Genomic DNA, 27,536 nt, shown 5'->3' on the forward strand with positions numbered 1-27,536 from the left:
CTCACCTCTCTAAGGCTACCCGACGCTCACCTCTCTAAGGCTACAAGACGCTCACCTCTCTAAGGCTACCCGACGCTCACCTCTCCGCCCAGAATAACTGGCTTTATGCTTCTGTTACAGGTGTTCAAATAGAGCGTGAACACCTTGGCAGAGACTAGTTGTTTTATTGATTTAATAAATCACAGTATGAACCACCTTCTGGAATCAGTGACATCAGTGGTTGTTTGAACAGCTTCAACCTTGTTTTCCATTATGTGCCTAAGGGTCTTTGGTAACCTTCTCAAACCTTCTCATTTAGACTTTCATGTTGAATTGTTTTTTTGTTGTTGTCAAAAAGCGTATTGTTAATTGAGATTTCACCCTCATGTATCCCTCACAGATCTTTTCCATCGGAGTGCTGGACATCTTTGGCTTTGAGGACTACGAAAACAACAGCTTTGAGCAGTTCTGCATCAACTTCGCCAACGAGAGGCTCCAACACTACTTCAATCAGCACATCTTTAAGCTTGAGCAGGTAAGGCATTTGGCATTACTAAACTGTACGTATCCACAATGCACTTACATGGAAGTTTACAATACAGTGGTCCTTTAAAGAGGAGACCAGCTCCTCCAGTGGGTTATGCAATAGGGTTTATTATGGGGCTGACTGCCACATGACTCACCTCTTCAACCCTCTGACTGCTGATTATGATGGATCTATCTTACCTCCTCAACTCTCATGATGGATGGATGGATGTTACCTCCTCAACCCTCATTATGATGGATGGATGTTACCTCCTCAACCCTCATTATGATGGAGGGATGGATGTTACCTCCTCAACTCTCATTATGATGGATGGATGTTACCTCCTCAACCCTCATTATGATGGAGGGATGGATGTTACCTCCTCAACCCTCATTATGATGGATGGATGGATGTTACCTCCTCAACCCTCATTATGATGGATGGATGGATGTTACCTCCTCAACTCTCATTATGATGGATGGCTGTTACCTCCTCAACCCTCATTATGATGGATGGCTGTTACCTCCTCAACTCTCATTATGATGGATCAACTCTCATTATGATGGTTACCTCCTCAACCCTCATTATGATGGATGGATGGATGTTACCTCCTCAACTCTCATTATGATGGATGGCTGTTACCTCCTCAACCCTCATTATGATGGATGGATGGATGTTACCTCCTCAACCCTCATTATGATGGATGGATGGATGTTACCTCCTCAACCCTCATTATGATGGATGGCTGTTACCTCCTCAACTCTCATTATGATGGATGGCTGTTACCTCCTCAACTCTCATTATGATGGATGGCTGTTACCTCCTCAACCCTCATTATGATGGATGGCTGTTACCTCCTCAACCCTCATTATGATGGATGGATGGATGTTACCTCCTCAACTCTCATTATGATGGATGGCTGTTACCTCCTCAACCCTCATTATGATGGATGGATGGATGTTACCTCCTCAACCCTCATTATGATGGATGGATGGATGTTACCTCCTCAACCCTCATTATGATGGATGGCTGTTACCTCCTCAACTCTCATTATGATGGATGGCTGTTACCTCCTCAACCCTCATTATGATGGATGGATGGATGGCTGTTACCTCCTCAACCCTCATTATGATGGATGGATGGATGTTACCACCTCAACCTCATTATGATTACCTCCTCAACCCTCATTATGATGGATGGCTGTTACCTCCTCAACTCTCATTGTGATGGATGGCTGTTACCTCCTCAACCCTCATTATGATGGATGGATGGATGGCTGTTACCTCCTCAACCCTCATTATGATGGATGGATGGATGGCTGTTACCTCCTCAACTCTCATTATGATGGATGGCTGTTACCTCCTCAACTCTCATTGTGATGGATGGCTGTTACCTCCTCAACCCTCATTATGATGGATGGATGGATGGCTGTTACCTCCTCAACCCTCATTATGATGGATGGATGGCTGTTACCTCCTCAACCCTCATTATGATGGATGGATGGATGTTACCTCCTCAACCCTCATTATGATGGAGGGATGGCTGTTACCTCCTCAACCCTCATTATGATGGATGGATGGATGGCTGTTACCTCCTCAACCCTCATTATGATGGATGGCTGTTACCTCCTCAATCCTCATTATGATGGATGGCTGTTACCTCCTCAACCCTCATTATGGATGGATGGCTGTTACCTCCTCTCATTATGATCAACCTCCTCACCCTCATTATGATGGATGGCTGTTACCTCCTCAACTCTCATTATGATGGATGGCTGTTACCTCCTCAACCCTCATTATGATGGATGGATGGATGTTACCTCCTCAACTCTCATTATGATGGATGGATGTTACCTCCTCAACCCTCATTATGATGGATGGATGTTACCTCCTCAATCCTCATTATGATGGATGGCTGTTACCTCCTCAACCCTCATTATGATGGATGGCTGTTACCTCCTCAACCCTCATTATGATGGATGGATGGTTACCTCCTCAACCCTCATTATGATGGATGGATGGATGTTACCTCCTCAACCCTCATTATGATGGATGGATGTTACCTCCTCAACCCTCATTATGATGGATGGATGGATGTTACCTCCTCAACCCTCATTATGATGGATGGCTGTTACCTCCTCAACCCTCATTATGATGGATGGATGGATGTTACCTCCTCAACTCTCATTATGATGGATGGATGGATGTTACCTCCTCAACCCTCATTATGATGGATGGATGGATGTTACCTCCTCAACCCTCATTATGATGGATGGCTGTTACCTCCTCAACCCTCATTATGATGGATGGATGGCTGTTACCTCCTCAACCCTCATTATGATGGATGGATGGATGGCTGTTACCTCCTCAATCCTCATTATGATGGATGGATGGCTGTTACCTCCTAAACCCTCATTATGATGGATGGATGGATGTTACCTCCTCAACTCTCATTATGATGGATGGCTGTTACCTCCTCAACTCTCATTATGATGGATGGCTGTTACCTCCTCAACTCTCATTATGATGGATGGCTGTTACCTCCTCAACTCTCATTATGATGGATGGCTGTTACCTCCTCAACTCTCATTATGATGGATGGCTGTTACCTCCTCAACTCTCATTATGATGGATGGATGTTACCTCCTCAACTCTCATTATGATGGATGGCTGTTACCTCAACTCTCATTATGATGGATGGCTGTTACCTCCTCAACCCTCATTATGATGGATGGATGTTACCTCCTCAATCCTCATTATGATGGATGGCTGTTACCTCCTCAACCCTCATTATGATGGATGGATGTTACCTCCTCAATCCTCATTATGATGGATGGCTGTTACCTCCTCAACCCTCATTATGATGGATGGATGGATGTTACCTCCTCAACCCTCATTATGATGGATGGATGTTACCTTCTCAACCCTCATTATGATGGATGGATGTTACCTTCTCAATCCTCATTATGATGGATGGCTGTTACCTCCTCAACTCTCATTATGATGGATGGCTGTTACCTCCTCAACCCTCATTATGATGGATGGATGGATGTTACCTCCTCAAGCCTCATTATGTGGGGGGGATGGATGTTAAGTCTCAACCCTCATTATGATGGATACTGTTAGTGTTCTCAATCCTCATTATGATGGAGGGATGGATGTTACCTCCTCAACACTCATATGATGGATGGATGTTACCTCCTCAAATTAGATGGATTGTTACCTCCTCAACCCTCATTATGATGGATGGATGGATGTTACCTCCTCAACCCTCATTATGATGGATGGATGTTACCTTCTCAACCCTCATTATGATGGAATGTTACCTTCTCAATCCTCATTATGGATGGAACTGTTACCTCATCAACTCTCATTATGATGGATGGCTGTTACCTCAATCAACCCTCATTATGATGGATGGATGGATGTTAACCTCCTCAAGCCTATTATGATAGGGGATGGAGTGTTACCTCCTCAACCCTCATTATTCTGGTGGTTGTAAATGTTATCCTTCTCAATCCTCATTATGTTGGATGGATGGATGTCAACCTCAAGACAATACTCTTATATGGAGGGATGGAGATTAATCAAGACAACCCTCATTATAGTTGGGGATGCAGTTCAATCTCAACCCTCATTATGATGGATGGATGTTACCTTCTCAACCCTCATTATGATGGATGGCTGTTACCTCCTCAACCCTCATTATGATGGAGGTGTGTTGGTGTTAACTGACTGGATTGGAGAGAAAGGTTGTTTCGGTCATGATCAGCTTTGTATGTAAACATCATGTTTAATCACAATTGTCCTTTAGTACTTTTTAGGCTGCATTCACACAGGCAGACCAATTCCGATATTTTTTTCCACTAATTGGTCTTTTGACCAATGACATCAATCTTTTTCAAAGGTGATCTGCTTGGTCAAAAGACCAATTACATAAAAATATCAGAATGTGTACAACTGAAACTGATTGGAGAGTTCCTTTTAACAGTACCATCTCAGTAATGACACATACTGTATTTGCTCAAGGAGGCCTCCTGTACAAATGCACCCATCCATAAAGTCACTGCCGTCATTAATCTCCATGTTAAAAATTAGCCACAGCTTTTGAACGTGTACAACACTCACTCAACTTCTAAGAGGGTTTGTTTGCTTCATGCTTTGGTGAGGTTGGGCCATTGCATCATGCTACTAGTGAAGTGTTGGAGCTCAATCAAGACAATACTCTGGTATAGTTCTGAAGTGTTAGAGATCAATCAAGACAATACTCTGGTATAGTTCTGAAGTGTTGGAGATCAATCAAGACAATACTCTGGTATAGTTCTGAAGTGTTAGAGATCAATCAAGACAATAGTCTGGTATAGTTCTGAAGTGTTAGATCAATCAAGACAATACTCTGGTATAGTTCTGAAGTGTTAGAGATCAATCAAGACAATACTCTGGTATAGTTCTGAAGTGTTAGAGATCAATCAAGACAATACTCTGGTATAGTTCTGAAGTGTTAGAGATCAATCAAGACAATAGTCTGGTATAGTTCTGAAGTGTTAGATCAATCAAGACAATACTCTGGTATAGTTCTGAAGTGTTGGAGATCAATCAAGACAATACTCTGGTATATTTCTGAAGTGTTAGAGATCAATCAAGACAATACTCTGGTATAGTTCTGAAGTGTTAGAGATCAATCAAGACAATACTCTGGTATAGTTCTGAACTCAATACTCATAAGAATGTACTAAAGCAACCACGTGCTGCTTGTCATAAGCAGGCAGACATTTTTCTGGTGGTTGTAAATGTCCTTATCCACTACTGTTTCTGTTGGTTGTAAATGTCCTTATACCCGACCGTTTCTGGTGGTTGTAAATGACCTTATCCCCTACCATTTCTGGTGGTTGTAAATGTCAAATCAAATCAAATTTATTTATATAGCCCTTCGTACATCAGCTGATATCTCAAAGTGCTGTACAGAAACCCAGCCTAAAACCCCAAACAGCAAACAATGCAGGTGTAAAAGCACGGTGGCTAGGAAAAACTCCCTAGAAAGGCCAAAACTGTTTCTGGAAGAAACCTAGAGAGGAAATGGCTATGTGGGGTGGCCAGTCCCGTTTCTGGCTGTGCCGGGTAAATTATAACAGAACATGACCAAGATGTTCAAATGTTCATAAATGACCAGCATGGTCAAATTAATAAGGCAGAACAGTTGAAACTGCAGCAGCACAGTCAGGTGGTGGGGAAAATGTCATGTCCTTATGATAATGTCCACTACCAACCGTTTCTGGTGGTTGTAAATGCCATCGTTTCTGGTGGTTGTAAATGGTTGTAAATGTCTTTATCCACTACCGTTTCTGGTGGTTGTAAATGTCTTTATCCACTACCGTTTCTGGTGGTTGTAAATGTCTTTATCCACTACCGTTTCTGGTGGTTGTAAATGTCCTTATCCACTACCGTTTCTGGTGGTTGTAAATGTCTTTATCCACTACCGTTTCTGGTGGTTGTAAATGTCTTTATCCACTACCGTTTATGGTGGTTATGTGCTTATCTGCTACCTTTAGAAAATAAATATTTTGATCTTATAAATGCAAATTCTTAAAAAACGGAGACATCCCAGGCATGCACATTCTCGTAGAGGCATTGCTATAAGAGAGAGGTGTGTGTGTGTGTGTGTGTGGCCTGAATTCCTCCAGAGAGCGGGTGGAGTGCGTCATTCAGCAGGCTGCAACGTCTCACTCCCCAGTGACTGTCATATCAGCTAATAACTCCACACTCTTAAGTGTTGGCAAACCATCAGACATCTAAACCACTGCTGGCAACATAGAGCAGGACTGTCATTAGAGCAGTGTTTATGGTCCATTCACACTCAATGAACAGCATGTTGGCCTACTGTACTGTACACAGCCAGCTAGTATGGTGGTCTACTGTACTGTACACAGCCAGCTAGCAGGGTCAACAGTCTTCATTCTGCTATTAGCTGACCACTATCGTGTTGATCATCTTGTCTCGTGTTGTTACGCTGTGCTGAAGTTGGCATGTCCATACTGTAAACACTGCATGGGCCTTGATGGTTTTACTGACTGAACTGGGGCTGATTGAAGTCATAGTCTATAAAGCACCAACATGCCCTCAAAGTCCATGATAATGATTGACTAGAAAATGTCTCCATATATGATCCTGTAAGTCCCACTAAAAGGCTCGCTGTGCAGACAGGCATGTTCAGACCCTGTTAGAATGAGAACACACCAGCCCATCATCACTGTGTGACCGTGTTGACATCCAAGAATCGGGCTGTGAATGTGACCTGCTTGAGTAGCACAAGGATCATGGATTCTAATGCTTTACCTTTTCCAAGCACTCACCGTAGTTGTCCAGGCATGTTTTGCCCAGTGCTTTACTTGACAGGAAGGTCCCATTTTGGAGACGTCCAAGTCCTCTGGTTAACAGAAAATAAGGACTGGGTTATTTGCCATGGATTGGAGGCAGGGTCAGCCACGGTGTAGAACCGTCCTAGCATTGTTCAAGGGCTCGACGTCAGCAGATGGCAGGTTATTTGAGCTCATGGGAAATTGAATAAAGCAGGGGATTTATTTGCATATCTGGATTGTATTGTTGTGATAGCGTGACTGACCTGCACATGTAGTTGTAGGAAACCGAAGAGATGAGAGGCTGCATTGTGAAGGCCTACTGGTGGCGCTAATAGATGACAGATCAACATGGAGACAATATCAAGGTGGCATCAAGGAGATTTTTCCCCCCATAAGTATTTTGTCTAAAGAGATATATTCAGCTGGCCTGTATTTGCATTTGCCAAGTCCTTTGAATATTGCTGGACTGAGCCGTTTCCTTTGTGTTGGGTAACTCTGACAGTGCGCGAGGGGAGGTGCTAGTTGCCGCTCAATGAAAGGTGTGTGTGTGTGTGTGTGTGTGTGTGTGTGTGTGTGTGTGTGTGTGTGTGTGTCGGAACAAGCGACGGGGGGACAAAGTGTACAGACGTCAAGTTGGCTCATCTCCAGCTACATCTGGCAGGCATGACATCACCATCATAAATCACTACACACTGGAGGGATTCTTGGAATCGTAAGACACATTACACACTTGTGTATACGCACACGCACACACACATGCACACACACACGCACACGAGCGCTCATTATACAGTTAATGGTATGTGGTTTGGTATGTGTTTTTACCATTTTATAGAGATCTTGTAAATGTAATTTTCTGTTTTTTCCATGTGCTACCAGGGTTCATTCAGGTTGTTGGATAGATCTAGGCTCACTGGAGGAGACGTGATGGAGTCAAGAGAGGGAAGCAGAATAGAGATGGAGGTTAACAGACAAACATAGCCGATGCTGTATGCACTATGACATTCAGTTACACATCAGCCTGAGCCTACCATATGGGAAATATCCACAACAACATTTTATAGGACCTTCTTCAGTCTTTGTGGTGTAAACACAATGCATATATATGGTCCCGTTTTAGGCACAGATCTAGGATCAGCTCCTCTTTCCCAAATTCTAACCATGAACACTGTCAGTACAATGTTCATGGCTGGCTAATATGAACATTTTAGTTAAACATTGAAGGACTGGGCCGTTGGTTCATTCCATTCTTCTGCAGACTGGGATCATAAACCACCGTATTAGGTTATTGTTTCTGTGCCCGTGCTGCCACCAATGAGGTTGGTTCTGGTATTTCCCCGTCGTTATTTGCGAGGGCAGAGGGATAACAGATTGACTGGTTTGTTCAGCTGACTGTGTGTTTTGGCTAATAGAGAGGAGGGGAAAGGAGGCTCCATTGATTTGATGAAACTCTCACTGGGATTATAGCCCTTTATCGCTCCATTCTTTTCCCCAGCGAGTCAAGGAAACAACGTGCAGTAAGGGAGAAACACTGCAAAATGCTAAGAATGCTTTTCATATTATTAAACCGCAAAGTGGTCCAGGCTGGCACAGCACGGCACGGCACGGTGGTCCAGGCTGGCACAGCACGGTGGTCCAGGCAGGCACAGTTCAGCACAGGGAAGGGTTGTGCTGTGTTCTAGCCTAACAGGAAAAAAACACTACTACTGGAACACTGTTGTTTTGTTTGTTCAGGCCCAGTATCGACACTACTACTGGAACACTGTTGTTTTGTTTGTTCAGGCCCAGTATCGACACTACTACTGGAACACTGTTGTTTTGTTTGTTCAGGCCCAGTATCGACACTACTACTGGAACACTGTTGTTTTGTTTGTTCAGGCCCAGTATCGACACTACTACTGGAACACTGTTGTTTTGTTTGTTCAGGCCCAGTATCGACACTACTACTGGAACACTGTTGTTTTGTTTGTTCAGGCCCAGTATCAACACTACTACTGGAACACTGTTGTTTTGTTTGTTCAGGCCCAGTATCGACACTACTACTGGAACACTGTTGTTTTGTTTGTTCAGGCCCAGTATCGACACTACTACTGGAACACTGTTGTTTTGTTTGTTCAGGCCCAGTGGAACTACTGGAACACTGTTGTTTTGTTTGTTCAGGCCCAGTATCGACACTACTACTGGAACACTGTTGTTTTGTTTGTTCAGGCCCAGTATCGACACTACTACTGGAACACTGTTGTTTTGTTTGTTCAGGCCCAGTATCGACACTACTACTGGAACACTGTTGTTTTGTTTTTGTTACAGGAACACTGTTGTTTTGTTTGTTCAGGCCCAGTATCGACACTACTACTGGAACACTGTTGTTTTGTTTGTTCAGGCCCAGTATCGACACTACTACTGGAACACTGTTGTTTTGTTTGTTCAGGCCCAGTATCGACACTACTACTGGAACACTGTTGTTTTGTTTGTTCAGGCCCAGTATCGACACTACTACTGGAACACTGTTGTTTTGTTTGTTCAGGCCCAGTATCGACACTACTACTGGAACACTGTTGTTTTGTTTGTTCAGGCCCAGTATCGACACTACTACTGGAACACTGTTTTGTTTTGTTTGTTACTACTGGAACACTGTTGTTTTGTTTGTTCAGGCCCAGTATCGACACTACTACTGGAACACTGTTGTTTTGTTTGTTCAGGCCCAGTATCGACACTACTACTCAGGGAACACTGTTGTTTTGTTTGTTCAGGCCCAGTATCGACACTACTACTGGAACACTGTTGTTTTGTTTGTTCAGGCCCAGTATCGACACTACTACTGGAACACTGTTGTTTTGTTTGTTCAGGCCCAGTATCGACACTACTACTGGAACACTGTTGTTTTGTTTGTTCAGGCCCAGTATCGACACTACTACTGGAACACTGTTGTTTTGTTTGTTCAGGCCCAGTATCGACACTACTACTGGAACACTGTTGTTTTGTTTGTTCAGGCCCAGTATCGACACTACTACTGGAACACTGTTGTTTTGTTTGTTCAGGCCCAGTATCGACACTACTACTGGAACACTGTTGTTTTGTTTGATCAGGCCAAGATTCAGTGGAGGCTTCTCAGGGGAGGACGGCTCATAATAATGGCTGAAATGGCGTCAAACAAATGTAAACCATGTTTTTTTATGTATTTGATAGCAATCCACCTATTCCACTCCAGCCATTACCAAGAGCTCGTCCTCCCCAATTAAGGTGCGGCCAACCTCCAGTGCCAAGAGTGAAGAAACACAGTTAGAGTACAGGCCACAATCTTGTTTTACCTGTCCTTGGGATGAAATGTGTGATGTAGGCTGTGAATGACGGTTATGTGATTGATGTTTGTCAGGGCTATCCTCTACTCCACTATCATATGCATAAGGGTTCTGACTCTGCAGTTATGGCAGACAACCCAAACCTCTGTAGAACTTAGACAGCGTAGAAGAGGGATGTCCCATACAATGTTATGGGGCTCAGTGGTATTTAGTACGAGTTGATAACATTCTTACTAGACTAGGACCAAACCTTGAGTGTTGAACCATAGCATTGTGAGAACACATCTTCATGTTTCTATTTGTTCATCCCGGAAACCCGAGACCCAGTCCAATTCCCACACCGCCCCAACAGATGACGCGTTCTCTGTTGCACTCCACACTGCCCTTTCCCACCTGGACAAAAGGAACACATGAGAGAACGCTGTTCATTGACTACAGCTCAGTGTTCAATTAATCCATCAAATGGCCACCTGGACTATTTGTATTGACCCCCCCTTGTTTATTATCTATGCATAGTCATTTTACCCCTACCTACATGTTCCAATGACCTCGACTAACATGTACCCCCGCACATTGACTCGGTACCCCCTGTATATAACCTTATTATTTTCATTTTACTTGATTAAAAATATGTTTTCTTAACTGCATTGTTGGTTAAGGGCTTTTAAGTACGCATTTCACGGTAACCTGTTGTATTCCGCGCATGTGACAAATAAAATTTGATTTGATTGTATAGGAGGAGTACAGGGCGGAGGGCATCAGCTGGCACAACATTGACTACATCGACAACACAGGCTGCATCAACCTCATCAGTAAGAAGCCCACTGCGCTGCTCCACCTGCTGGATGAGGAGTCCAAGTGAGTCCATTAGACCTCGCTCTCGCGCTCTCTCTCTCTCTCTCTGTCTCTCTGTCTCTCTGTCTCTCGGTCTCTCTCTCTCTCGGTCTCTCTCTCTCTCGCCCTCTCTCTCTCTCGCTCTCTCTCTCTGGATGAGGAGTCCTCTCCTCTGTCTCTCTCTCTGTCTCTCTCTCTCGGTCTCTCTCTCTCTGTCTCTCTGTCTCTCTGTCTCTCGGTCTCTCTCTCTCTCTCTCTCTCTCTCTCTCGCCCTCTCTCTCTCTCGCTCTCTCTCTCTGTCAGACCTGGGTCAAAATACGACCTGTGATTCCACTCCGTAAAACGGACGAGGTGATGTTATAGTGGAGAACAGTGATACTCTGTAATGGGAGATATTCAGGTCGCATCATAATGCAGACTCTATGAAGTCTTAAAATATACATAACCTGATATCCTAACAGTCCTCGTCTGATGACAGACCATTTTAATAAGCATATTTGAATTCATTCATAAGCATGGCTGAAATTTGACATTTTTGTTTCAGTACAACATCCTGGTAATTCCCTCTCCATGTGCTGTAACTAAATGGTCTGCTTCTTCCTGATCTGGACACTGACACACTGAATTCCTCCCACTTGAAATAGCTAGAAATCGAGTCCCTGGAACTCTGTGTTTTTCATAGATCAAGTTCCCCTTAGCCTCTCCCTGTCCCACTCTTCCTGTCCTCTTCCTGTAAGCTGTTGGTTTACTGTGAACACTTCTGGCAGGGGACTGCTGTGCAGCGTCTCTAAAGGCATGAGAGAAAGCAGGAGTTTATCGTCCTCCTCTGGCCAACCACATTCTCCCTATGGGGAGAGTTTGACTCTTAGGTGTAAATCTAAGATCAGCTCACCCTCCATTAATCCTTGCCTTAGCCATTATCGGGGGAAATATAAAACTGACCTTACGTCAGTGTTCAAGGGTGACTACATTCTATGGATGTTGGAACCACCCGTAAGTCTTTGTGCTCCTGCATAATCAGAATCATTATTCAGTATGGACCAGAAGAGGGGAGCGGAATGAATAGGTGTCTGTCCATCTGTCGGTGTTCCTGCTTGTGTCTCTGTGTTCCTGCTTGTGTCTCTGTGTTCCTGCTTGTGTCTCTGTGTTCCTGCTTGTGTCTCTGTGTTCCTGCTTGTGTCTCTGTTCCTGCTTGTGTCTCTGTGTTCCTGCTTGTGTCTCTGTGTTCCTGCTTGTGTCTCTCTGTTCCTGCTTGTGTCTCTGTGTTCCTGCTCTCTGTGTTCTCTCTGTTCTGTTCTGCGTGTGTCTCTGTGTTCTGCGTGTGTCTCTGTGTTCCTCGTGTGTCTCTGTGTTCCTGTGTCTCTGTGTTCCTGCGTGTGTCTCTGTGTGTGTCTCTGTTCCTGCGTGTGTGTTCCTGCTTGTGTCTCTGTGTTCCTGCTTGTGTCTCTGTGTTCCTGCTTGTGTCTCTGTGTTCCTGCTTGTGTCTCTGTGTTCCTGCTTGTGTCTCTCTGTTCCTGCTTGTGTCTCTGTGTTCCTGCTTGTGTCTCTGTGTTTCTGCTTGTGTCTCTGTGTTTCTGCTTGTGTCTCTGTGTTTCTGCTTGTGTCTCTGTGTTTCTGCTTGTGTCTCTGTGTTCCTGCGCGTGTCTCTGTGTTTCTGCGCGTGTCTCTGTGTTCCTGCTCGTGTCTCTGTGTTTCTGCTCGTGTCTCTGTGTTCCTGCTCGTGTCTCTGTGTTTCTGCTCGTGTCTCTGTGTTTCTGCTCGTGTCTCTGTGTTTCTGCTCGTGTCTCTGTGTTTCTGCTCGTGTCTCTGTGTTTCTGCTCGTGTCTCTGTGTTTCTGCTCGTGTCTCTGTGTTTCTGCTTGTGTCTCTGTGTTCCTGCTCGTGTCTCTGTGTTCCTGCGTGTGTCTCTGTGTTCCTGCGTGTGTCTCTGTGTTCCTGCGTGTGTCTCTGTGTTACTGCTTGTGTGTTCTCGTGTGTCTCTGTTCCTGCGTGTGTCTCTGTGTTTCCTGTGTGTCTCTGTGTTTCCTGCGTGTGTCTCTGTGTTCCTGCGTGTGTCTCTGTGTTCCTGCGTGTGTCTCTGTTTGTGTCTCTGTGTTCTCTCGTGTGTCTCTGTGTTCCTGCGTGTGTCTCTGCTCGTGTTCCTGTGTTCTCTGCTCGTGTTCCTCTGTGTGTGCTCGTGTTCCTGCGTGTGTCTCTCTGCTCGTGTTCCTGCGTGTGTCTCTGTGTTCCTCGTGTGTCTCTGTGTTCCTGCGTGTGTCTCTCTCTCGTGTTCCTGCGTGTGTCTCTCTGCTCGTGTTCCTGCGTGTGTCTCTGTGTTCCTGCGTGTGTCTCTGTGTTCCTGCGTATGTCTCTGTGTTCCTGCGTGTGTCTCTCTGCTCGTGTTCCTGCGTGTGTCTCTCTGCTCGTGTTCCTGCGTGTGTCTCTCTGCTCGTGTTCCTGCATGTGTCTCTCTGCTCGTGTTCCTGCATGTGTCTCTGTGTTCCTGCTTGTGTATGCATTATGATCCTCCCTGAGACATGATGACACCAACCCCCCTGCCGTCCTTGTCCCAGCTTCCCCCAGGCCTCTAACCAGACTCTGCTGGACAAGTTCAAGCGGCAGCATGAGGGAAACGGCTACATTGAGTTCCCCGCCGTCATGGAGCCCGCCTTCATCATCCGCCACTACGCCGGCAAGGTCAAATACGGGGTCAAGGTCAGTGTCTGACTGTCTGGGTCAACAAGAGCTTCATGTGTGTGTCATAGCGTCCTAGCTTAAATCTATCCATTGAGTGGAATAGAAATGTCTGTAGGACAAACTACTGTTTACTCTGGCAGGTATGCTCCTGGAAAGGACCATGTGAAAAGAGAACATCAGAGCCAGCATGGTTCAGGTTAGCACAGCAGTGATAAGGTTATAGGGGTCATCTCACATCTACAGTATGCTGTAGCTGACACACACACACACACACACACACACACACACACACACACACACACACACACACACACACACACACACACACAGTAATGGGCTGTGAAGACTTACACATACCTGTACAGGATGATTTGTTAATCACTCTCCTATAACCCAGACCTCAGACTTGGCAACCAGGAATATGTCACACATTGTGCAGGTCTGGGCAGTCGTGTTTCGCTCAACTGGTTTCTGTGTCGTCTCCTGCGAACTACAAACGCTTCATTCTCTCTTGCACTCATTCAACCTGTTCATTTCCATGGGATTTACTATTGTTGTGTTTGGATGGAACAGAGTCCAAGTAACATTTCACAGCTTGGTTGGAACCACATTGGCAATATATGAGGAATCAATCAATATAATTACCCTGCGGAGAGAAGCATTAAGAAAGGTTTTAATTAGTGGTGTTGCAATCCAGTTCAAACCGAGTCCATCCTCTATGACATGGCTTCTTTAGGGACATTAGGGACCTCAGGAGTTCTGCCATACAAGAAGCTGCCTACCTGTTCCAATGAAAGTCTCACTAGAGAGGAAATTAAAAGCTGAAAGATGAATTGAAGCTGAGCTTATGTGTACGGTGAACTGAGTGCAATGCTTAGCTATTCTCTCGCTCTTTCTCTCTCACGCACCCATACTCTCTCCCTTTCTCTGTCTCTCTCTCTCCTCTCTCTCTCTTACACGTACACTCTCTCCCTTGTTCTCCCTCTCTCTTTCTCCCACTCTCACGCACACTCTCTTTTTATCTCTGTCTCTCTATCACACTCACGTATCCCCACACAGGACTTCCGGGAGAAGAATACGGACCATATGCGTCCGGACATCGTGGCCCTACTGAAGAGCAGCAAAAACGCCTTCATCTGTGGCCTGATGGGCATCGACCCCCCAGCCACCTTCCGCTGGGCTGTCCTCAGAGCCTTCTTCAGAGCCATGGTGGCCTTCAGGGAGTCTGGGAAGAGACATGTACACAGGAAGACTGGTGAGTGTGCTGCACACTGGGTCCTTTTCCCCCTTTAGGCTCCTGGGTCCTTTTCCCCCTTTAGGCTCCTGGGTCCTTTTTCCCCCTTTAGGCTCCTGGGTCCTTTTCCCCCTTTAGGCTCCTGGGTCCTTTTTCCCCCTTTAGGCTCCTGGGTCCTTTTTCCCCCTTTAGGCTCCTGGGTCCTTTTTCCCCCTTTAGGCTCCTGGGTCCTTTTCCCCCCTTTAGGCTCCTGGGTCCTTTTTCCCCCTTTAGGCTCCTGGGTCCTTTTTCCCCCTTTAGGCTCCTGGGTCCTTTTTCCCCCTTTAGGCTCCTGGGTCCTTTTTCCCCCTTTAGGCTCCTGGGTCCTTTTTCCCCCTTTAGGCTCCTGGGTCCTTTTCCCCCTTTAGGCTCCTGGGTCCTTTTCCCCCCTTTAGGCTCCTGGGTCCTTTTCCCCCCTTTAGGCTCCTGGGTCCTTTTTCCCCCTTTAGGCTCCTGGGTCCTTTTCCCCCCTTTAGGCTCCTGGGTCCCTTTTCCCCCTGTTAGTTCCTGGGTCCTTTTCCCCCTTTAGGCTCCTTTTTAAAGGGAAATGTATATATATTTTTTACTTCATATTCATCCTCTCCAGCACTACCCAAACATCAACATATGTGAATATTGCACATTTCCCCTCCTCTCAAGGACATTTTTTTTGAGGGAGAAATGATGCACAGCAATGATTCGGATTTTAACCAGTTATGGGTAGGCATTGCCTGTTATTTTTAATCAAGCCTTAGTAGACAATTAGTAAGCAATTAGAAGGAAATGCTTACTCATAATTGGTTAAAATGATGCACGCCAATGATGTCATTGGAGAAAAAAAAATATTGCTAAATTTTTTACTACAAGAAACATAAACACGCATCATTTTCACACGTGGTGCTGTAGATGATGGAGTTGAAACATTATGAAATGTCCCTTTAATTCAAGTACACCAGTCATAAGGCATACAGAAGTTATGTAGCTGTATATTATGAGGCGTGTGTCTGTGCGTGTGGACCCCAGTGCAGCCAGGACTCAGGCTGTGTCCCATACCCCCCCTCAGTTTGTATACTGTAGTGTGTGTGCCTAGTGCTGGTAGTACTGTCCTGCATTCAGTAGCTAGCTCTGCTAGCTTCCACTCTATATGACTGCCTTCTGTCCCTCAACCCTTTAGTCTACAGTGGTGCCTTCTGACCCTCAACCCTTTAGTCTACAGTGGTGCCTTCTGTCCCTCAACCCTTTAGTCTACAGTGGTGCCTTCTGTCCCTCAACCCTTTAGTCTACAGTGGTGCCTTCTGTCCCTCAACCCTTTAGTCTACAGTGGTGCCTTCTGTCCCTCAACCCTTTAGTCTACAGTGGTGCCTTCTGTCCCTCATCCCTTTAGTCTACAGTGGTGCCTTCTGTCCCTCAACCCTTTAGTCTACAGTGGTGCCTTCTGTCCCTCAACCCTTTAGTCTACAGTGGTGCCTTCTGTCCCTCAACCCTTTAGTCTACAGTGGTGCCTTCTGTCCCTCAACCCTTTAGTCTACAGTGGTGCCTTCTGTCCCTCAACCCTTTAGTCTACAGTGGTGTGCCTTCTGTCCCTCAACCCTTTAGTCTACAGTGGTGCCTTCTGTCCCTCAACCCTTTAGTCTACAGTGGTGCCTTCTGTCCCTCAACCCTTTAGTCTACAGTGGTGCCTTCTGTCCCTCAACCCTTTAGTCTACAGTGGTGCCTTCTGTCCCTCAACCCTTTAGTCTACAGTGGTGTCTTCTGTCCCTCAACCCTTTAGTCTACAGTGGTGCCTTCTGTCCCTCAACCCTTTAGTCTACAGTGGTGCCTTCTGTCCCTCAACCCTTTAGTCTACAGTGGTGCCTTCTGTCCCTCAACCCTTTAGTCTACAGTGGTGCCTTCTGTCCCTCAACCCTTTAGTCTACAGTGGTGTCTTCTGTCCCTCAACCCTTTAGTCTACAGTGGTGTCTTCTGTCCCTCAACCCTTTAGTCTACAGTGGTGCCAAATGTCCCTCAACCCGTTAGTCTACAGTGGTGTCTTCTGTCCCTCAACCCTTTAGTCTACAGTGGTGCCTTCTGTCCCTCATCCCTTTAGTCTACAGTGGTGCCAAATGTCCCTCAACCCGTTAGTCTACAGTGGTGTCTTCTGTCCCTCATCCCTTTAGTCTACAGTGGTGTCTTCTGTCCCTCAACCCTTTAGTCTACAGTGGTGCCTTCTGTCCCTCAACCCTTTAGTCTACAGTGGTGCCTTCTGTCCCTCAACCCTTTAGTCTACAGTGGTGCCTTCTGTCCCTCAACCCTTTAGTCTACAGTGGTGCCTTCTGTCCCTCAACCCTTTAGTCTACAGTGGTGCCTTCTGTCCCTCAACCCTTTAGTCTACAGTGGTGCCTTCTGTCCCTCAACCCTTTAGTCTACAGTGGTGCCTTCTGTCCCTCAACCCTTTAGTCTACAGTGGTGTCTTCTGTCCCTCAACCCTTTAGTCTACAGTGGTGCCTTCTGTCCCTCAACCCTTTAGTCTACAGTGGTGCCTTCTGTCCCTCAACCCTTTAGTCTACAGTGGTGCCTTCTGTCCCTCAACCCTTTAGTCTACAGTGGTGCCTTCTGTCCCTCAACCCTTTAGTCTACAGTGGTGCCTTCTGTCCCTCAACCCTTTAGTCTACAGTGGTGCCTTCTGTCCCTCAACCCTTTAGTCTACAGTGGTGCCTTCTGTCCCTCAACCCTTTAGTCTACAGTGGTGCCAAATGTCCCTCAACCCTTTAGTCTACAGTGGTGTCTTCTGTCCCTCAACCCTTTAGTCTACAGTGGTGCCTTCTGTCCCTCAACCCTTTAGTCTACAGTGGTGCCTTCTGTCCCTCAACCCTTTAGTCTACAGTGGTGCCTTCTGTCCCTCAACCCTTTAGTCTACAGTGGTGCCTTCTGTCCCCAACCCTTTAGTCTACAGTGGTGCCTTCTGTCCCTCAACCCTTTAGTCTACAGTGGTGCCTTCTGTCCCTCAACCCTTTAGTCTACAGTGGTGCCTTCTGTCCCTCAACCCTTTAGTCTACAGTGGTGCCTTCTGTCCCTCAACCCTTTAGTCTACAGTGGTGCCTTCTGTCCCTCAACCCTTTAGTCTACAGTGGTGCCTTCTGTCCCTCAACCCTTTAGTCTACAGTGGTGCCTTCTGTCCCTCAACCCTTTAGTCTACAGTGGTGCCTTCTGTCCCTCAACCCTTTAGTCTACAGTGGTGCCTTCTGTCCCTCAACCCTTTAGTCTACAGTGGTGCCTTCTGTCCCTCAACCCTTTAGTCTACAGTGGTGCCTTCTGTCCCTCAACCCTTTTAGTCTACAGTGGTGCCTTCTGTCCCTCAACCCTTTAGTCTACAGTGGTGCCTTCTGTCCCTCAACCCTTTAGTCTACAGTGGTGCCTTCTGTCCCTCAACCCTTAGTCTACAGTGGTGCCTTCTGTCCCTCAACCCTTTAGTCTACAGTGGTGCCTTCTGTCCCTCAACCCTTTAGTCTACAGTGGTGCCTTCTGTCCCTCAACCCTTTAGTCTACAGTGGTGCCTTCTGTCCCTCAACCCTTTAGTCTACAGTGGTGCCTTCTGTCCCTCAACCCTTTAGTCTACAGTGGTGCCTTCTGTCCCTCAACCCTTTAGTCTACAGTGGTGCCTTCTGTCCCTCAACCCTTTAGTCTACAGTGGTGCCTTCTGTCCCTCAACCCTTTAGTCTACAGTGGTGCCTTCTGTCCCTCAACCCTTTAGTCTACAGTGGTGTCTTCTGTCCCTCAACCCTTTAGTCTACAGTGGTGCCTTCTGTCCCTCAACCCTTTAGTCTACAGTGGTGCCTTCTGTCCCTCAACCCTTTAGTCTACAGTGGTGCCTTCTGTCCCTCAACCCTTTAGTCTACAGTGGTGTCTTCTGTCCCTCAACCCTTTAGTCTACAGTGGTGCCTTCTGTCCCTCAACCCTTTAGTCTACAGTGGTGCCTTCTGTCCCTCAACCCTTTAGTCTACAGTGGTGCCTTCTGTCCCTCAACCCTTTAGTCTACAGTGGTGCCTTCTGTCCCTCAACCCTTTAGTCTACAGTGGTGCCTTCTGTCCCTCAACCCTTTAGTCTACAGTGGTGCCTTCTGTCCCTCAACCCTTTAGTCTACAGTGGTGCCTTCTGTCCCTCAACCCTTTAGTCTACAGTGGTGCCTTCTGTCCCTCAACCCTTTAGTCTACAGTGGTGCCTTCTGTCCCTCAACCCTTTAGTCTACAGTGGTGCCTTCTGTCCCTCAACCCTTTAGTCTACAGTGGTGCCTTCTGTCCCTCAACCCTTTAGTCTACAGTGGTGCCTTCTGTCCCTCAACCCTTTAGTCTACAGTGGTGCCTTCTGTCCCTCAACCCTTTAGTCTACAGTGGTGCCTTCTGTCCCTCAACCCTTTAGTCTACAGTGGTGCCTTCTGTCCCTCAACCCTTTAGTCTACAGTGGTGCCTTCTGTCCCTCAACCCTTTAGTCTACAGTGGTGCCTTCTGTCCCTCAACCCTTTAGTCTACAGTGGTGCCTTCTGTCCCTCAACCCTTTAGTCTACAGTGGTGCCTTCTGTCCCTCAACCCTTTAGTCTACAGTGGTGCCTTCTGTCCCTCAACCCTTTAGTCTACAGTGGTGCCTTCTGTCCCTCAACCCTTTAGTCTACAGTGGTGCCTTCTGTCCCTCAACCCTTTAGTCTACAGTGGTGCCTTCTGTCCCTCAACCCTTTAGTCTACAGTGGTGCCTTCTGTCCCTCAACCCTTTAGTCTACAGTGGTGCCTTCTGTCCCTCAACCCTTTAGTCTACAGTGGTGCCTTCTGTCCCTCAACCCTTTACTCTACAGTGGTGCCTTCTGTCCCTCAACCCTTTAGTCTACAGTGGTGCCTTCTGTCCCTCAACCCTTTAGTCTACAGTGGTGCTACTTCTTGTCTGCCTGCACTGAACATAGACACATTGACATTGTGATTCAGCCATATGAACTGTATACTCCTTGATTCCTAAACACACTTTAACATAGTGTAACTTCTAGCTTCCATGCTGACAAAGCAGTAAAGACATTGATTCATTTCCTTATGAGCGTCAATACCAACTGCAGGGGCCCCATACCAATTGACGGAAATGTGTGTCAGAAAAATGACTCAACGTTCAAATTCTTGATTACTCATTCAGAAATGCGCTCACTCCAAATGTAAATGTAACACTGTCAAAGAGGCCATCACTGGTGACATGATCTCCTAAAGCTGACACCGTGTGAAGGAGGGGAAATGGCCTGCAGGTTAACTCTGTCACCGTTAGTCAAACTCACCCTCCTAGAACCACAACAGATCCCACCTCTGACCCCAACTGCAGTTTGAATGTAGTGTATATCCTCTCTCCTGAACGTCTGGCAGGTATCTCTCTTGTAGTCTGCTGCTCTTCATTCTTCCTGCTGTCTAATCTGTCTTTTTCTCTTTCTTTCTTTATTTGTTGTTTTCTTCTGTTTTGTTTTGCTTCCCAAGGGCATGATGCCGCTGCTCCCTGTGCACTTTTGTGCAGTGTGGATAGTTTTAGCTTTCTGCATCACCCTGTGCATCAGAGAAGTTTAGAGATCCTGCAGAGGTGCAAAGAGGAGAAGCACAGTAAGACTGCATTTCCCACAATACCCCTCTCTCCTCACGCTCATGCAACTGTGAGGGGTAACCGTAGGGGTGAGGTAGACCAACAGCATCAGACCAGAGACATTTTAGTAAATAAACATTGTGATGGAGTTGAATTATAGCATTCTTTTGATATCATTTTTGTGAGGGGGAACTAATTTAAAACCCCAAGATCTCTTGTTTACCCTTCATTAAAATCATTAGTTTAGTTCCACAGCATTTGTCATCCACCTGTACTGTCCAGATATTTAGTAGGTGAACCAAGAAGGCATAATGTTTCTATTCATCCTTCCATTAAATTAGATGCTTGTTGGTCTCCTCTCCCCCTCCCCCAATCTCTGCATGCACCTGTATGTGTCTTAACAGCCAGTCTTGCATGTGATCTAGTATGTGCCTATGCTCGTCCCCCCCCACACCTTCTCACTAACTCTGTGTTTGTGGGGCGACCCAGCACTGAACGGTCCTGTTAGCATGGTGACAGGCACTCTAACTTCCTGTTTAATCCAAGCTGTGGTCTGGGGTAAGACACAGTAACACCACAGACACATGCAGTGTTGTTGCCCTGGTGGCCCTGGCCTGTTACCCTGCCCTGGTACCTGCTCAGGGACGTAGATCAAGGGTCAACTCACTGGTCCACCATGTCACTAGTCTGCACCCCCCCACAACACACAGACACACCTCTAAATGAAATATAGAGAACATCTAGCCTATCAGAGGGCATGGTTGTGCTATTACCATATTGTTTGTTTATGCTTATCCTGTTACCATATTTCAATCATCTCAGATCTACTTGAAGTGCCCACAGGTAGGGTCTAGGGGCCGATCTGGACGGGTAGGGTCTAGGGGCCGATCTGGACGGGTAGGGTCTAGGGGCCGATCTGGACGGGTAGGGTCGAGGGGCCGATCTGGACGGGTAGGGTCGAGGGGCCGATCTGGACGGGTAGGGTCTAGGGGCCGATCTGGACGGGTAGGGTCGAGGGGCCGATCTGGACGGGTAGGGTCGAGGGGCCGATCTGGACGGGTAGGGTCTAGGGGCCGATCTGGACGGGTAGGGTCTAGGGGCCGATCTGGACGGGTAGGGTCTAGGGGCCGATCTGGACGGGTAGGGTCTAGGGGCCGATCTGGACGGGTAGGGTCTAGGGGCCGATCTGGACGGGTAGGGTCTAGGGGCCGATCTGGACGGGTAGGGTCTAGGGGCCGATCTGGACGGGTAGGGTCTAGGGGCCGATCTGGACGGGTAGGGTCTACGATCTGGGGCCGAGGGGCCGATCTGGACGGGTAGGGTCAGGGGCCGATCTGGACGGGTAGGGTCTAGGGGCCGATCTGGACGGGTAGGGTCTAGGGGCCGATCTGGACGGGTAGGGTCTAGGGGCCGATCTGGACGGGTAGGGTCTAGGGGCCGATCTGGACGGGTAGAGTGTCCATGTAAGGGATGGGGGTTGGGTTGGAGGGGTTTCCGTCCCTCCATCTCACCCTCATGTAAATCTAAGTAACCTATTCACACACAAACCAATAATATCACTCAATTGTTCTAGAAAAAATAACACATTCTTCAGGGTTTTTCAATAATATCCCTCTTCAAGTGTTCTAAAAAAATACACAAGGTTGTTCAACATCAAGTCCACACCAAGCACAGTTTTTAAGAGCTTGTAGCCAACTGTTTTTTCTTCTGTTTTACCCTTCAACAGCGCCGGATATAGCAGAACATACTGATGATACTGAAAACCAAATAGCATACAGCCTTGAACCAGTCTGAAATGAGTCGCCAGAATGTAGTTCACTTCAAATCACTTTCTCAGTGATGGGATGCTTTCTAGATGCTCTGTTTTCTCTCACTGTGTGTGATTGGCAGAGGTTTCACAACGTGAAGATGGAATGTTGGTGTATGGATTACATCATCTCCTCTGCCAACTGTCATAAGCCAATCAGATTGAGGGAAACCGCACAGCTGCCAAAAACACAGCCGTCACAGTTATAGAAAAATGCTTTCCTGACAAAACCATTTTTTTCTCCCATTGGAGGCCAACAATATCTCACTCAAATAGGTGCCTCTGAATTGAGTGTATGTATATTTTGGCTTCAGAGCTACAATGGTTCATTTAAACATGATCCAGAAGCATCCATTGTTCTTTTAAATGCAACAATTCAGCTCAATTATATTTGGCATGTTTGGATATTTGACCACAAAGTCATAGATTCTCCCCTCATGTATATCGTCATGCAATTCTTCATAGAATACCATCTTCTGAGAAAATAGATGTTTCTTGGAATATCAGGATGAATCATGGGTTTAATATAAACATTTGGTTTTTGGGGAGTTAGAATCGTGGTTCTTAGTGTTGGACCTTCCCAATTATAAAAGGCATGTTTCCAATAACTGTCTTTAAGTGTTTGTCCATACAGTGAACTAAAACCTTTGTTAGTCATTAGTCCAAACTAAACTGAGTAACGCTTCCAAAGTGGATCTTCCAGACTTCCATAATTCTCACAACCACGCTAACAGCCAAACTCACTGTTAACCTCCATTATTTTTAGCACTATATAACCCGATTTTAAATCAGACATTTGGATACATGTAACTGTCATTATGACATCATTACAACCAGAAACAGCCCAGTTCTGTCCACTGAGTTAGAACTGGTATTGTTCTGGTCTGGGTTTGGCCTGGTCCATCTTTGCGTGTCCTCTTACCTTGTTGTGTTCTCCTCCTTCCCTGTCTCTCCCGGCTCAGGTGTGGTCAGGAAGAGTCTACGAACACCGCTGTCGGACCTGCAGGGCAGCAACACGCTCAACGAGAAATCTCCACGGTAAGACCAGCTGTGTACTGTACGGTGTATGCTGAGATATGTTGAAGCCTAGCGGTTAACAGCATTGGACCAATAACCAAAAGGTTGCTGGTTTGAATCCCTGGGCCGACTAGGTGAAAAATGTGAGATGTGCCCTTCTCCTGTAAGTCGCTCTGGATAAGAGTGTTTGCTAAATGACTCAAATGTTGATGATTCTGTACTAAGGAGCGTCTTTGCTGAACACACTCCAGAGTTTCCAGGGCAGTGACGCTCCCCAGTACAGAGGAGGGTTGTTTAATAATGACGCTCCCCAGTACAGAAGAGGAGGGTTGTTTAATAATGACGCTCCCCAGTACAGAAGAGGAGGGTTGTTTAATAATGATGCTCCCCAGTACAGAAGAGGAGGGTTGTTTCAGGGTTGTTTAATAATGAGCCCCCAGTACAGAAGAGAGGGTTGTTTAATAATGACAGCTCCCCAGTACTAAAAGAGGAGGGTTGTTTAAACAATGAGGTCCCCAGTACAGAAGAGGAGGGTTGTTTAATAATGACGCTCCCAGTACAGAAGAGGCCAAAACCTAGGAAGAAACCAGTACAGAGAGGAGGGTTGTTTGGGGTTCTACAGAAGAGGTAGGGTTGTTTAATACATGAACATGACCAAGATGTTCAAATGTTTAATAAATGACCCCATACAGAAGAGGGTCAGAATAATAAGAGGCAGGGTTGTTTAAAATGAGCAGCCCCAGTACAGGTGGAGGGGACAGCAATGAGCCATCAGTCAGAGGGGGTTGTTTAATAATGAGGTCCCCAGTACAGAAGAGGAGGTTGTTTTAATGATGCTCCCCAGTACAGAAGAGGAGGGTTGTTTAATAATTTAACAGGGTTGTTTAATAAACGCTCCCAGTACAGATGAAATGTTTAATAATGACCCCCCAGTACAGAAGAGGCAGGGTTGTTTAAACTGGAGCTCCCCAGGACAGAAGGTGGAGGGTTGGGGACAGCAATGAGCTCCTCATGTCAGAAAGAGGGTTGGGATAATGGCTCCCCAGTAGAAGCCCAGGCCAGTTGAAACAGAAGAGGAGGGTTGTTTAATAATGGAGCAGCAGCATGGCCAGGTGGACAGTACAGAAAGGAGTCATTTAATCAGGTAGTCCCCTGGGGAATGGGAGGGTTGTTTAATAAGAGCTCCCCAGAAAGAAGAGAAGGTTGTTTAATAGAGAACGCTCCCTTTTAAATTCACACAACACCGAAGGACAGGTTGTGACTCCCAGATATTTAACAGGGTTGTTTAATAATGAGCTCCCCAGTACATAAGGAGCAGCATAAATATGCTCCCCTACAGAGGAGGGTTGTCAGGAATAATGTGGCCCCATCAGAGACAGGGGTTTAATAATGAAACAGAAGGATATAAGGGTTGTTTAAAAGCACAGCCCCCACAGTACTAGAAGAGGATGTTTCAATAACCAACTCACCCAGTACAGAAGAGGAGGGTTGTTTAATAATGATGCTCCCCAGTACAGAAGAGGAGGGTTGTTTAATAATGATGCTCCCCAGTACAGAAGAGGGTTGTTTAATAATGACGCTCCCCAGTACAGAAGAGGAGGGTTGTTTAATAATGACGCTCCCCAGTACAGAAGAGGAGGGTTGTTTAATAATGAAGCTCCCCAGTACAGAAGAGGAGGGTTGTTTAATAATGATGCTCCCCAGTACAGAAGAGGAGGGTTGTTTAATAATGATGCTCCCCAGTACAGAAGAGGAGGGTTGTTTAATAATGATGCTCCCCAGTACAGAAGAGGAGGGTTGTTTAATAATGATGCTCCCCAGTACAGAAGAGGGTTGTTTAATAATGACGCTCCCCAGTACAGAGGAGGGTTGTTTAATAATGACGCTCCCCAGTACAGAAGAGGGTTGTTTAATAATGATGCTCCCCAGTACAGAAGAGGGTTGTTTAATAATGACGCTCCCCAGTACAGAAGAGGAGGGTTGTTTAATAATGATGCTCCCCAGTACAGAAGAGGAGGGTTGTTTAATAATGACGCTCCCCAGTACAGAAGAGGAGGGTTGTTTAATAATGATGCTCCCCAGTACAGAAGAGGAGGGTTGTTTAATAATGACGCTCCCCAGTACAGAAGAGGAGGGTTGTTTAATAATGATGCTCCCCAGTACAGAAGAGGAGGGTTGTTTAATAATGATGCTCCCCAGTACAGAAGAGGAGGGTTGTTTAATAATGATGCTCCCCAGTACAGAAGAGGAGGGTTGTTTAATAATGATGCTCCCCAGTACAGAAGAGGAGGGTTGTTTAATAATGACGCTCCCCAGTACAGAAGAGGAGGGTTGTTTAATAATGACGCTCCCCAGTACAGAAGAGGAGGGTTGTTTAATAATGATGCTCCCCAGTACAGAAGAGGAGGGTTGTTTAATAATGATGCTCCCCAGTACAGAAGAGGAGGGTTGTTTAATAATGATGCTCCCCAGTACAGAAGAGGAGGGTTGTTTAATAATGACGCTCCCCAGTACAGAAGAGGGTTGTTTAATAATGACGCTCCCCAGTACAGAAGAGGAGGGTTGTTTAATAATGATGCTCCCCAGTACAGAAGAGGGTTGTTTAATAATGACGCTCCCCAGTACAGAAGAGGAGGGTTGTTTAATAATGATGCTCCCCAGTACAGAAGAGGAGGGTTGTTTAATAATGATGCTCCCCAGTACAGAAGAGGGTTGTTTAATAATGACGCTCCCCAGTACAGAAGAGGAGGGTTGTTTAATAATGATGCTCCCCAGTACAGAAGAGGAGGGTTGTTTAATAATGATGCTCCCCAGTACAGAAGAGGAGGGTTGTTTAATAATGACGCTCCCCAGTACAGAAGAGGGTTGTTTAATAATGACGCTCCCCAGTACAGAAGAGGAGGGTTGTTTAATAATGATGCTCCCCAGTACAGAAGAGGAGGGTTGTTTAATAATGATGCTCCCCAGTACAGAAGAGGGTTGTTTAATAATGACGCTCCCCAGTACAGAAGAGGAGGGTTGTTTAATAATGATGCTCCCCAGTACAGAAGAGGGTTGTTTAATAATGACGCTCCCCAGTACAGAAGAGGAGGGTTGTTTAATAATGACGCTCCCCAGTACAGAAGAGGAGGGTTGTTTAATAATGATGCTCCCCAGTACAGAAGAGGAGGGTTGTTTAATAATGATGCTCCCCAGTACAGAAGAGGGTTGTTTAATAATGATGCTCCCCAGTACAGAAGAGGAGGGTTGTTTAATAATGACGCTCCCCAGTATAGAAGAGGGTTGTTTAATAATGACGCTCCCCAGTATAGAAGAGGGTTGTTTAATAATGACACTCCCCAGTACAGAAGAGGAGGGTTGTTTAATAATGACGCTCCCCAGTACAGAAGAGGAGGGTTGTTTAATAATGACGCTCCCCAGTACAGAAGAGGAGGGTTGTTTAATAATGACGCTCCCCAGTACAGAAGAGGAGGGTTGTTTAATAATGATGCTCCCCAGTACAGAAGAGGGTTGTTTAATAATGACGCTCCCCAGTACAGAAGAGGGTTGTTTAATAATGACGCTCCCCAGTACAGAAGAGAGGGTTGTTTAATAATGATGCTCCCCAGTACAGAAGAGGAGGGATGTTTAATAATGACGCTCCCCAGTACAGAAGAGGGTTGTTTAATAATGACGCTCCCCAGTACAGAAGAGGGTTGTTTAATAATGACGCTCCCCAGTACAGAAGAGGGTTGTTTAATAATGACGCTCCCCAGTACAGAAGAGGGTTGTTTAATAATGACGCTCCCCAGTACAGAAGAGGAGGGTTGTTTAATAATGATGCTCCCCAGTACAGAAGAGGGTTGTTTAATAATGACGCTCCCCAGTACAGAAGAGGGTTGTTTAATAATGACGCTCCCCAGTACAGAAGAGGAGGGTTGTTTAATAATGATGCTCCCCAGTACAGAAGAGGAGGGTTGTTTAATAATGACGCTCCCCAGTACAGAAGAGGGTTGTTTAATAATGACGCTCCCCAGTACAGAAGAGGAGGGTTGTTTAATAATGATGCTCCCCAGTACAGAAGAGGGTTGTTTAATTATGACGCTCCCCTGTACAGAAGAGGGTTGTTTAATAATGACGCTCCCCAGTACAGAAGAGGAGGGTTGTTTAATAATGATGCTCCCCAGTACAGAAGAGGAGGGTTGTTTAATAATGACGCTCCCCAGTACAGAAGAG

At 46.2% G+C, this 27,536-nt stretch overlaps 1 protein-coding gene across 1 annotated transcript in view; it reads left to right on the top strand.

Annotated features, from left to right (window-relative positions):
• LOC118374591 (unconventional myosin-IXAa-like) overlaps positions 1-27,536 on the top strand; it is a 113,019-nt gene that overhangs the window by 26,846 nt on the left and 58,637 nt on the right. Inside the window, exons 9-14 of the mRNA XM_052515867.1 lie at positions 380-514; positions 10,896-11,017; positions 13,545-13,686; positions 14,728-14,923; positions 20,398-20,517; positions 23,267-23,342. Coding sequence (XP_052371827.1) covers positions 380-514; positions 10,896-11,017; positions 13,545-13,686; positions 14,728-14,923; positions 20,398-20,517; positions 23,267-23,342 — 791 coding nt within the window. The remainder of the gene's footprint in view (positions 1-379; positions 515-10,895; positions 11,018-13,544; positions 13,687-14,727; positions 14,924-20,397; positions 20,518-23,266; positions 23,343-27,536) is intronic.

This window comes from Oncorhynchus keta, unplaced genomic scaffold, assembly GCF_023373465.1.
Source record: "Oncorhynchus keta strain PuntledgeMale-10-30-2019 unplaced genomic scaffold, Oket_V2 Un_scaffold_3208_pilon_pilon, whole genome shotgun sequence".
Classification (NCBI taxonomy): Eukaryota; Metazoa; Chordata; class Actinopteri; order Salmoniformes; family Salmonidae; genus Oncorhynchus; species Oncorhynchus keta.